We start from the raw sequence: 11,274 nt of genomic DNA on the forward strand, positions 1-11,274 counted from the left end.
CGGAACTATAAATAATAAGTAAAATGTTCTTAAAATGAGTGTATTTTTCCTTGATTTGAGCAGGTAAATAAGATCTGCCAATAGAATAAGATTTTTGCACTTAAAATAGGAACAATACATCTCAATCATCTTATTTCAAGTGCAGGGTGTCTAATTATCTTATTTTAGGGGTCAAAATACTCATTCCATTGGCAGATAATATTATTTACCCGCTCAAATCTAGGACAAAAACACTAATTTTAAGAACATTTTACTTATTTTTAGATCCATTTTTGCAGTGTGTTTGCGTCCACTCTGTTCTCCAGGGTTCCCACGGGTCCTTGAAATCCTTGAAAGTTTGGGAATCTGAAAAAATAAATTCAAGGCCCTTGAAAGTTCTTGAAAACAGCCAAAAAAGCACCTTGTCCTTGAAAGTCCTTGAATGCACTGAAATTGTGTCTTTAACAAAGGTAAGAAAAGCCTGAGAATGATTTAAATGTATCTCTGAGCAGCTTTCTGGCAACCGTGGCACTTTAAACAGAAGTCAAAAACTAGCTTAATCATAGATGAAAGTAAGTGAAACAAATTGATATAATTCTGAACATCTCAATGCTGCACTTTTTTCCATAAAATTCCATGAAACGGTAGGCTAATGTACATCTTATATATAATGTAGTATGGCATAGCCATGTACTGTGGATATAAATGTAGGCTATGAATATGATCAATATCAATGTAGGCTATAAATTAAGTCCACTTTCTTGCATTGCTTCTGACCCAACAACTTCTATGCCGTTTAGTCTTTTATTGAATTTGCATTGTATTAAAATATGATGACCTATTCAGCGGTCACAGTAGGTAAATGCCGCCACGTGTGGTCCTTGAATTTGAGGAAATTGGTCCTGGAAAGTCCTTGAAAGGTCCTTGAATTTGATGTTCACCAAGGTGTGGGATCCCTGGTTCTCTTTCCTTAGTGTCTTGTTTAATGTTCACTGTTCTGACCTGCCTTAGGACGGTGGATGCAAATTAGCTGTTGTGCTAATTCTGGCATATTTACATTGATGCTTTATGCTGACATGTTGATAAATGTGCACTGTCCTAATTCAAATAAATAAATAACCGTTTCTGGTCCCCCCACCTCCAGGTGAGCAACTGTAACCTGTACCGTCTGGGGAAGAAGAAGGGGCTTCCCAGCAGGATGGTGGTGTCCATCTTCGACCCTCCCGTTAACTGGCTGCCGCCCGGATACGTGGTGAACCAGGACAAGAGCGGCTCGGACAGGGTGGACTCGGAGGAGGTCGGTCCTCCTTTCTGACGGAGCGGGCGAGTTTCTGCCGTTCCCGCCGCCGCCGCTGTCTCACCTTGTGCTTGCCGCTTCCCCGTCCTTTTTCTATCCAGGCGCGAGAGGAGCTGGTGTCCAACGGGAGGTCCGGGAACGACTTCGAGGACGAGGACCGGGACGACGAGGGCGACGATGACGACGCAGCGGAGGAGGAGGACGAGCTGATGCTGAAGGACGAGCCGAAGGACGACGTCAACATGGAGGACGACCTGGAGTACTACAAGGAGCACATCCGCTTCATCGACAACATGCTGCTGGGGTCCGGGGCCTTCGGGAAGAAGATCTCGCTCGGCAGCTTCGGCCCCTCGCTCAGCCCGGCCCCGGGCTCCTCCCCTTCCGTGGACGCCCCCTATGACTGGAAGGCCCCCAAGAAGCCCGCCGCTCACTCGCACTGCGGGTCGGCGGCGGAGGAGTTCGACTACAGCTCGTGGGACGCCATGTGTTACCTGGACCCCAGCAAGGCGGGCGAGGAGGACGACTTCGTGGTGGGTTTCTGGAACCCGTCCGAGGAGAACTGCGGCACCGAGCTCGGCAAGCAGTCCATCTCCTACGACCTGCACACGGAGCAGTGCATCGCCGACAAGAGCATCGCCGACTGCGTGGAGGCTCTGCTCGGCTGCTACCTGACCAGCTGCGGGGAGAGGGCCGCGCAGATGTTCCTCTGCTCGCTGGGCCTCAAGGTGAGCCGGGGCGCCGCTACCTGGGCAGACGTGTGAGGAGAGGTGTCACAAGGTTCCCGCGGATCCTTAAAAAGTCTTAAAAGGCATTGAATTCTGTAACATAAAACTAAGGCCTTAATTGGCATTAAAATGTCTTAAATCAGTCTTTCTTAAGTCTTAAAATTGTTACCAGGTCATAATTAGGATTTTAATTTTGTAATCCTTACCAAACAGAAAAATAATTGACACAATTAGATATTTTTTAATTTACTGAACGGCTCAATGTAACCATTATTGGTTCCGTCCCGATAGCAGAACCAATAAAAACTGTTGCGGCTGGACCATAGCTGGGAAAAAGAGTTGGCACTGCTTATGTTGTGGTTTTTAAAACTGGTTTATAGTTTATTTTAGTAGGGAACAAAACAGATTGTGAATTCAGTTCTGTAGTTGTTAAAAATATATCTGTTATTTGTGTGTTTTTTATTTTTAGCTTTCTTCCTATATGGAATGTTTTTCAACATTTTAAACATGTCTACTGGGTCAGAAAGTAATGTTTTATCTTAAAATAAACATTTGGGTGAAGTTGTCGCAACCAGGTTTATCTTGTTTATCTCGAAGTTGGTCTTAACTTTTTATTTCAAGTGGCATTAAAAAGTCTTAAAAAGTCTTGAATTTAACTTGCCTTATGCTGTAGGAACCCTGGTGTCAGAATTCAGGGGGAACTGTGGATAAACTACGTCTGTGTGCCAAAGTCAGCGGTTTCCTGACCCACCTGTAGCCACGCACGGCAAATACAGATCTAAAAATAAGGAAAATGTTCTTAAAATTTGTGTTTTTGTCCTAGATTTGAGCAGGTAAATAAGATTTTTTTGCCAATGGAGTGAGTATTTTGACCCCTTTAAATAAGAAAATTAGATATAACGCACTTGAAATAAGTTGATGGAGATGAATTGTTCCTATTTTAAGTGCAAAAATCTTATTCTATTGGCAGATCATCTTATTTACCTGCTCAAATAAAGGAAAATGCACTAATTTTAAGAAGGGCTTTGAACCGATTTGTTTATTTATTTATTTTTTCCCCAATCGGTTCGTTCCGAACAGAAACGGAATTATAACGTTTCCAGTTATAAGATTTCACCAATAAATTGACGTTCCCGAACTGTTTAGAACAAAAAAATACTGTTCCCGGAACGGTTAATTTCGTTCTTTTCGTTTTGACAAATATAGCTATTGATATTGTGTTTGGAACGAGCGTTTTACTTAACGATGGATCGTGATTTACCTCTTATTTAAGATGTGTAGCTCTAGTGGAGACACCGCTCTCTCTCCATTCAGTCAGCGAATGTGTGATGTGATGTCACACAGGAAGTGAACCTCAGCCGTCATGGTAACGTGCGCAGGAAAATAATTCTTTTTTTTTTTTTTTAGTTAATTAGGCAACGAAAACTTTGAGGAACGAAATAAAACGGGTATTAACCGGTTACCATTATTTTTGAATAAGTGTTCCAGTTCCAGAACATAAAAAAATAACGTTTCCGGTTTCGTTTCTGTTCCCTGTAAAATACAAAAAATTTCCGGTTTTCGTTTTCGTTCCTTGAACTGGTTCAAAGCCCTGATTTTAAGAACATTTTACTTATTTTAAGTTTCGTTTTTGCAGTGCGCGTCGCCTTCATCATCACCATTTGTTTTAAAACCACTGATCTAAACCTTTCCTGTTTCCTCTCCTCTGTTTCTTGATCTCTGCAGGTGCTGCCGGTGCAGAGGGGGCCTCGCCTGGCACCGCTGCCCCCCGGCGTCGGGGCCGCGGCCGTGGAGCTGGCGTACGGCTGGCTGAAGATCCCGCCGCGCTGCATGCTGAGCCACCCCGACGCAGAGCGCACGCTGCAGCACCTCATCTCGGGCTTCGAGAACTTCGAGAGGAAGATCAACTACACGTTCCAGAACAAGGCGTACCTGCTGCAGGCCTTCACCCACGCCTCCTACCATTACAACACCGTCACAGGTGAGGCCCGGCGCGGCGGCGGTGGCGGCTTTTGGTCCCGCCTTCAACCAACGCGGGTGTTTGACGCCGCCTCTGTCCTCAGATTGTTACCAGCGGCTGGAGTTTCTCGGCGACGCCATCTTAGACTACCTCATAACGAAGCACCTTTACGAAGACCCGCGGCAGCACTCGCCCGGCGTGCTGACCGACCTGCGCTCGGCGCTCGTCAACAACACCATCTTCGCCTCGCTCGCCGTCAAGTACGACTACCACAAGTTCTTCAAGGCCATCTCCCCCGAGCTGTTCCACGTCATCGACGACTTCGTGCAGTTCCAGCTGGAGAAGGACGAGATGCAGGGCATGGACTCTGAGGTGAGTCCGCCTCGCCGGAAAACAACGGAGGCCCTCGGCCAGAAACCCGAGCTGAGCTCTTGGCTCGGATCCGCTTCGTATCCCGGAGGGGTCAGGGCCGAGAACAACAGGCATTTGGATTTAATTTGCCTGGAAATGAATAACTTGGCATGCGATCTGCTCCGGTTGTTCCTGGGAAGGATTTTCCTGCCTCAGGAAACACAACAAACATGCGAGGCTGGAAAAAAAAAATCTTTGTGCTTCATTGTGTTGACTCTGTTTTCAATGATTCTCAGTCATTTAAAACCTAAAAACACAAAGTTTGGGGAAATTTTCAGTTTATCTTCCTGTCAGTTGACAATTTAATTTACATTTCATCATTTTTTTTCAGTATAGAAAATGCAGATATGGCCACTAATTTATATCCAACAGGTTAAACAATGTCAACATCTTTATACACATATGCTGATAACGCTCTAGTATAAATTTGACGCTCATTTAAAACTCGGATCAGTGCATCATATGATTGTTAGTCCCGTTTTACCACTGGAAGCAAAGCGCTCTGTGTTCGTTTCTCCGGTTGTAGGGGGATGGGATTGTAAATCCACTGAGCTTCAGTCTCCACACTTTACATTTGGGGGAAAAAAGAGAAATTTTTTTGCTCGTTAGCGTAAAGACTTATTAATATCTGAGTTGTTTAAAGGGAACATACACTGCAAAAATAGAACTAAAAATAAGAACATTTGTCTTAAAATGAGTGTATTTTTCCTTGATTTGAGCAGGTAAATAAGATTATCTGCCAATGGAATAAGATTTTTGCACTTAAAATAGGAACAAATCATCTCCATCATCTTATTTCAAGTGCAGTGTAGCTAATTATCTTATTTTAGAGGTAAAAAATACTCATTCTATTGGCAATTAATCTTATTTACCTGCTCAAATCAAGGGCAAATACATTCATTTCAATAAAATTTTACTTATTTTTAGTTTTCTTTTAGCAGTGTATCATGCTAAATCCAGATTTTTTTTGCCCTTAAATTCATTTAGATTACAGAAAATCTTAGTGTACTGCATTTTTCGGACTATAAGGCGCATTTAAAGTCCTTAGATTTTCTCAGAACATTGATGGTGCACCTTTATATATGATTACCGTTGTGCTTACTGACTGATTTTATGTGGTATAATGTGCTCAAAAATCTGTTTTAAAATGTGTAAGGGCGACTTTGGTTAGCAACTAAGCCGCTCCGCTCAGTGGATATTCAGAGCATTACGGTACACTGCCTGATGATTGGACCCATAACAGGACCCCTGGTAACTACAGACCAAAGCAGTTTATATAGTCTACAGCTGAATAATTACAACGTGAAAAGCAAAATATGTCCCTTTTGATTTGAACTCTGGGAAATGCACTCCAATCAAAAGTAATTTGCAAGTGTTTCCATTTTTTCTTTATCTGAATAGCAGCTCTTTTTACCCACAGACGTCATTATGTTTGTAATAACGAATGTTCCGTACGTTAAATGTTACACACTTTGCTGTGTGGAATCTTTGTCCCAAACATTATGTAGAGCAGGATGGTGTCAAAAGGCTCAGAGTTAATTGGTATAAAAAACAAAAACAAAAAAACCCCAAAAAAAACAAATCCAAGTAGAACAAGCTCGAATAGTAAAAGACGATTTCCAAGCGCAAACGGGAGGCTTTGTTCTGCCACAAGTGATCAAAACCAGTGAGTTTCCCTGAAGAAATGTAAGAGTTCGTCTTTTGTTTTTCTTATAAATGCATTAGGCAAGGCAAGGCAAATTTATTTATATAGCACAATTCAGTACAGAGACAATGCAAAGTGCTTTACATGATTAAAATCTAGGAAAATAAAACAGAATAAAAGCAAGTAGGGATAGTGTAGAAACAAAAAAAGAACATTTGAAAACAGTAAAACATTTTAACTTGAACATTCAAAGGCAATTTTAAACAACTGTGTTTTTAATCTCGATTTAAAGGAACTCAGGCTTTCAGCACTTTTACAGTTTTCTGGAAGTTTGTTCCAGATAAGTGGAGCATAGGAACTAATTAAAGCTAAGGGCTACACGGCCCGTGTGACTTGACGTCTGCACTAGGCGTGGATGGTGGGCACAGATCTGCAGGACTCTGCGGTGCCTCTGGTTCATTCTTCAGTCTGTTCCCCCTCCTTTGACCCCGTGGGCTGAAAAGTTGCTGTTTTTTTTTCCTGCAGCTGCGGCGCTCCGAGGAAGACGAGGAGAAGGAGGAGGACATCGAGGTGCCCAAGGCCATGGGGGACATCTTCGAGTCTCTGGCCGGCGCCATCTACATGGACAGCAGGATGTCCCTGGAGACGGTGTGGCAGGTCTACTACCCGATGATGAGGCCTCTCATTGGTGAGACCGCTGCGTTTATCTCTGAAGGCTCTGATGGTTTCCGTCCGTCCGTCTCATTCACGCAAATGTTTCTCCTACAGAGAAGTTCTCTGCCAACGTTCCTCGCTCTCCGGTCCGGGAGCTCCTGGAGATGGAACCAGAAACTGCCAAGTTCAGGTAGGTACTACCCAAACATGATGCAAGTCAAGGGGAGAATTTAGTGTGTGAATTGGAATAAACCTGGAATTTAAAATATTAAGATTTTGCTCTTTGTAGGGATTTGAAATATAGCTGGAGAAAAAATATATTTTATCATAATCCTGAATCAGGGTTCCTGCGGATCCTTAAAAAGTCTTAAAAGGCATTGAATTCTGTAACATAAAACTAAGGCCTTAATTGGCATTAAAATGTATTAAATCAGTCTTTCTTAGGTCTTAAAATTGTTACCAGGTCATAAGTAGGATTTTATTTTTGTAATCCTTACCAAACAGTAAAATAATTGACACAAATATATATTTTTTAATTTACTGAACGGCTCAATATAACCATTATTGGTTCCGTCCCGATAGCGGAACCAATAAAAACTGTTGCGGCCGGACCATAGCTGGGAAAAAGGAGTTGGCACTGGTTATGTTGTGGTTTTTAAAACTGATTTTATAGTTTATTTTAGTAGGGAACAAAACAAAGTTTGTGAATTCAGTTCAGTAGTTGTTAAAAATATATCTGTAATTTGTGTTTTTTTTTTTAGCTTTCTTCCTATATGAAATGTTTTTCAAAATTTTAAACATGTCTACTGGGCCAGAAAGTAATGTTTTATGTTAAAATAAACATTTGGGTGAAGTTGTCGCAACCAGGTTTTTCTTGTTTATCGTGAATTTGGTCTTAACTTTTTATTTCAAGTGGCATTAAAAGGTCTTAAAAAGTCTTGAATTTAACTTGCCTTATGCTGTAGGAACCCTGTGAATAAAACAGCCAGGTTTCATGCAGCTACACAGCTAGCACAGCGCTTACGCCATCTTCATCACAAGTTTCTGTAATATTAGACGAATGTTGGGATAAATTCCTGTCCAGCCTCATTATTCCAGTGGAAACTAGAAGTTATTTCCTCCTGACTTCCACTTTAATAGTTCCTGGGAAGTCTCCAGAAAATCAGGCTAACTTCTCCGCCAGTTTGCAACCCAAGTGACGACTTTGTTCGTGTCCGCAGCCCCGCGGAGCGCACCTACGACGGGAAGGTGCGCGTGACGGTGGAGGTGGTCGGGAAGGGAAAGTTCAAAGGAGTCGGCCGCAGCTACCGGATCGCCAAGTCGGCGGCGGCCCGCCGAGCCCTGCGCAGCCTCAAAGCCAATCAACCTCAGGTCCAAACCAACTGAGCTGCCAGCAGCTCGCAGCATTAGCACCTAGCGGAGAGAGGGCGGGGCGTGGAGACGCCACAGCAGAGCACTCTGAGCTCACATCCCGTTTTTTGTTGTTGTTGTTTTTTTTTTTTTTTTTTGTTTTCCTTTTTTGTTTGCGCAGACACAATCTTTCTTTGTGCTTCGTGTGATCACGAGTGCTTCGTCGTCTCAGCCGAGGAGGTCAGGTTGTGCTGCTGTGTTGGCGAGACGAGCCTCGCGCTCAGCCCCGGAGCCGGAGGGGGAGATACCACTGCACCTCCCCGGCTCGCCGCCTCCAGCCGCGCTCCTCATCAGTTTGCACTTATTCCATCAGTTTTCCGAACAATCTTCTCACCTTGACACCAAAATCCCCTCCTCCCCCCCCATCGTAGCAAAAGCGACTGAATATATCTGCAAATACGAACTCCAATGAAGACGACAGCGTGGCCTCGGCCCCTCGCGTCCTGAGATAGGAATCCCGACATTCCCGGTTACTGTAGTCGCTCCCGTGTTGCTGCGGCGACGCTCTGAGGCTGAATGATTCCTGAGGATACCAGCTCCGGATTATATTTCCTCCTGATTAATGTTGCTTCCTGCTAAATGTGGTTGATAAGCCTTGTTTATTTTTTTTTGTTTTTTTTTTTTTGTTTTTTACGTGAATACCTCAGTTAACTGCATGCATCTCTCGTCTCTTTTCTGTTTGTTTGGTGCTATGTTTTTTTTTTTTTTTTTTTTTTTTTTTTTTTGTATTAAGCTTGAACTTCTCATCTTTTTGCACTGTAACTACAATACCTCCTTATTTGACCTTTTTTGTTGATCTGTCGCCATGAGGCCCCGCCCCCTTCTCGCGAGGCGGGGGGGGCGTGGCCGCTCAGCTGTTGTGATCGGATCCGTGCAGACGCGTCCGTGTTGCTGCTGCAGACGGGTTCATCAGGCTGCACCCTCAGATCCGCGCGGTTTCTACCTCAGCTCCGTGACTCGCCGCAGCCGTGTTTCTCAGTGCCTTCGCCGTGGGGGGTTGGGGATCCTCCACTTATCGGCGTTTTTGACGCGACCGGTCTTCACCCCGAGGCTAGGCAGGTTTTGCAGACTGTGCAGTGTACCAGCGCTCAACACACTGACGGGTTAGGGTCGCAAACTTGGAAACGATAATCAGCAAAAAGGCTTCAGAAGATCGGAACGGACCGTCGGGCGGCAGGAAATCCTCGTTCCCGTGTTTCTGTAGGTTGACAGGATCTTTGTGGTTGAAATTTGTGGTTTCTGTATATTTAGAAGCAGCAGAGTTGATATTTTGCCAACATCCCGTTTCAGATCTACAGATTTTTGCATACGGTAGATTTTTTTAAGGCCAACATTAAAGACGTGTTCCTGCCCTGAGTAAAGCTGCGGCCTACATGGAGAATATTCCCCTTTTGAGTGAGTTTTCCTTTGTTATTGGGGAAATCTGCATATCGCTGCAGGAAGCCACGTAAGAAAGTTAAGATAACTGAAGAAGGGAAGGAGAAATAAGCCTCAGAGTGCGGCGACAGATCCATCTGACCGCAGAACCAGCAGAACGTGCCTCTGCGTGACTCGGCGTCCTCCTCCCGGCTCTCGTTTCCTTTTCTCGTCGTTGAACATGTAGCACAAAGAGCTTTGCACTTGGCGCCGTATTTTACCTCATGTCAGGGTGGGAGGGGGCGGACCGGACCGCCGGCGTGGCTCAGAACGGTCCCCGCGAGCCGCCGCCTGAACTTACACTGGAAGAAGCTGACCTGCTGCCTTCCATCAAGCCAAACCACGAAGAACCGTCGACTATGTCGGGCCTGGTTCTGTTCGGATGTCGGACCTCCGGTAGAGAGCAAGTTCGGTCTCTCAGACCGTCGGGGTTCCCCGCGGAAACCTTAAGCTCGTTTTTCCACGGATCGACGATGGTGTTCTGTTCGGGCCGAGCCTCTGTGAGGACGGATGTTTCTGAGGATCCACAGTTGTCTGTTTAGCTTCAGGTGAGCTGAAGCTCTCCAGTGGATCTCAGGAAGGCGGGTTCCTCTTCCTCCTCCACGCTCCTGTGGAGTACTGGCCTGGTTTTGATCCCGCTGGCTGAGCCGGGTCGCCGTTTCCATCTGTGAGCAGTTACAGCCGAGCTCCTTTTCGGTTTTGCCATCCGTTTAAGGGTCAGCTCCAGGTTTCTTCCTGATCTGAACGCATCTGAGGGTTGCTGTTGTTGTGGTTTGGGGCTCCTGCAGAACCTCAGAACCTGGATGTCTTCATCAATCCAACACTAGTCCTGGTTGCTTTTCCCGTCTCTGAGAGGATCCCAGCTCCCCCATCAGTGAGTCCTGGACCTCAGTCACTGAGCAAACTCACATCAGCGCTTCAGTTTAGCAGCTAAGAGCTTTAGAGCTGGTTCACATGTGGTTTCAGTTGTGATGTTCTGGAAAAACCCTAACCCATGAAGCTCCAGCTTCTGTTAGAATAACACGAGTTGGGTGGTTAGACAGTATTAACGGTGGAAGGTGCAGAACATCCGAGCTTCCTGTGTTTGTCCTCAAACTTTCTACCGTGCGTTTTTAGAGTCCTGAGTCCAGGAGGCTGTGCAGAGACGTTCAGTGACTGAGCTCCAGGAGGTGGCAGCGTGGGCCTGTGAAGTGCAGCAGAGCGGTTTGGGTTTGAAATGCGGAGGCTGATCTGAGGTCAGTTCTAAGCTCTGAGTGTCTGTGCAGCAGCAGGGTTCTTTGGGGGGGCGGGGGGGAAACGCCAGGAACGTCGATCTAACAGCGAGCCGCCGTGGTGTACAGCCTGCACCTTATGGATCACAGAGACCCTTACCATGTTGTTTTCTTTGGATGTTTCTGTCCGTGTAGCTCTGTATATCTCCAATAAAGTCCTGATCATCAGCTCAGTCTGGGTCAAGTTCCTCTGCTCATCCCTGTGAACTTTAATTATTATTATTATTATTTTTTTTTTTAAAACCTGATTCTTTTTACTGAGGCTCTATTGGATCCCCTTTCGGCCCGTTTCCTCTCATGCTGCCGCCCGCTATCATCTCATCTCCTCCTCTTCCTCCTCGCTCGGCTCTGAGGCTCATCAGCAGCACCGGGTTTATTGGCTCACAGCGAGCAGCAGGCTGAGGCTTCACAGCAGGTTTATCGGACCCCGGGGACGTTTTTTTCCGTGGAGCGGCTCCAGCAGCAGGTTCACGCTCTGAACTCAGTCACTCCTCGCGTGTCCTTCT

The 11,274-nt window shown here is 45.3% G+C and overlaps 1 protein-coding gene across 3 annotated transcripts in view; it reads left to right on the forward strand.

Annotated features, from left to right (window-relative positions):
• The window catches only part of dicer1 (dicer 1, ribonuclease type III), a 33,918-nt gene extending 22,977 nt beyond the window's left edge, over positions 1-10,941 (forward strand). For 2 of the 3 annotated variants that reach the window (XM_036151150.1, XM_036151149.1), the window contains exons 24-30: positions 1,124-1,276; positions 1,378-2,001; positions 3,727-3,982; positions 4,065-4,333; positions 6,543-6,705; positions 6,786-6,861; positions 7,892-8,057. In XM_036151150.1, the coding sequence (XP_036007043.1) occupies positions 1,124-1,276; positions 1,378-2,001; positions 3,727-3,982; positions 4,065-4,333; positions 6,543-6,705; positions 6,786-6,861; positions 7,892-8,057 (1,707 nt within the window). Of the gene's footprint in view, positions 1-1,123; positions 1,277-1,377; positions 2,002-3,726; positions 3,983-4,064; positions 4,334-6,542; positions 6,706-6,785; positions 6,862-7,891 lie in introns of all 3 variants that reach the window. The other variant, XM_036151148.1, reaches the window with a different exon arrangement.
• The last annotated feature ends 333 nt before the right edge of the window (positions 10,942-11,274 follow it).

The sequence above is a fragment of the Fundulus heteroclitus genome, chromosome 19 (genome assembly GCF_011125445.2).
Source record: "Fundulus heteroclitus isolate FHET01 chromosome 19, MU-UCD_Fhet_4.1, whole genome shotgun sequence".
In the NCBI taxonomy this organism is placed as follows: Eukaryota; Metazoa; Chordata; class Actinopteri; order Cyprinodontiformes; family Fundulidae; genus Fundulus; species Fundulus heteroclitus.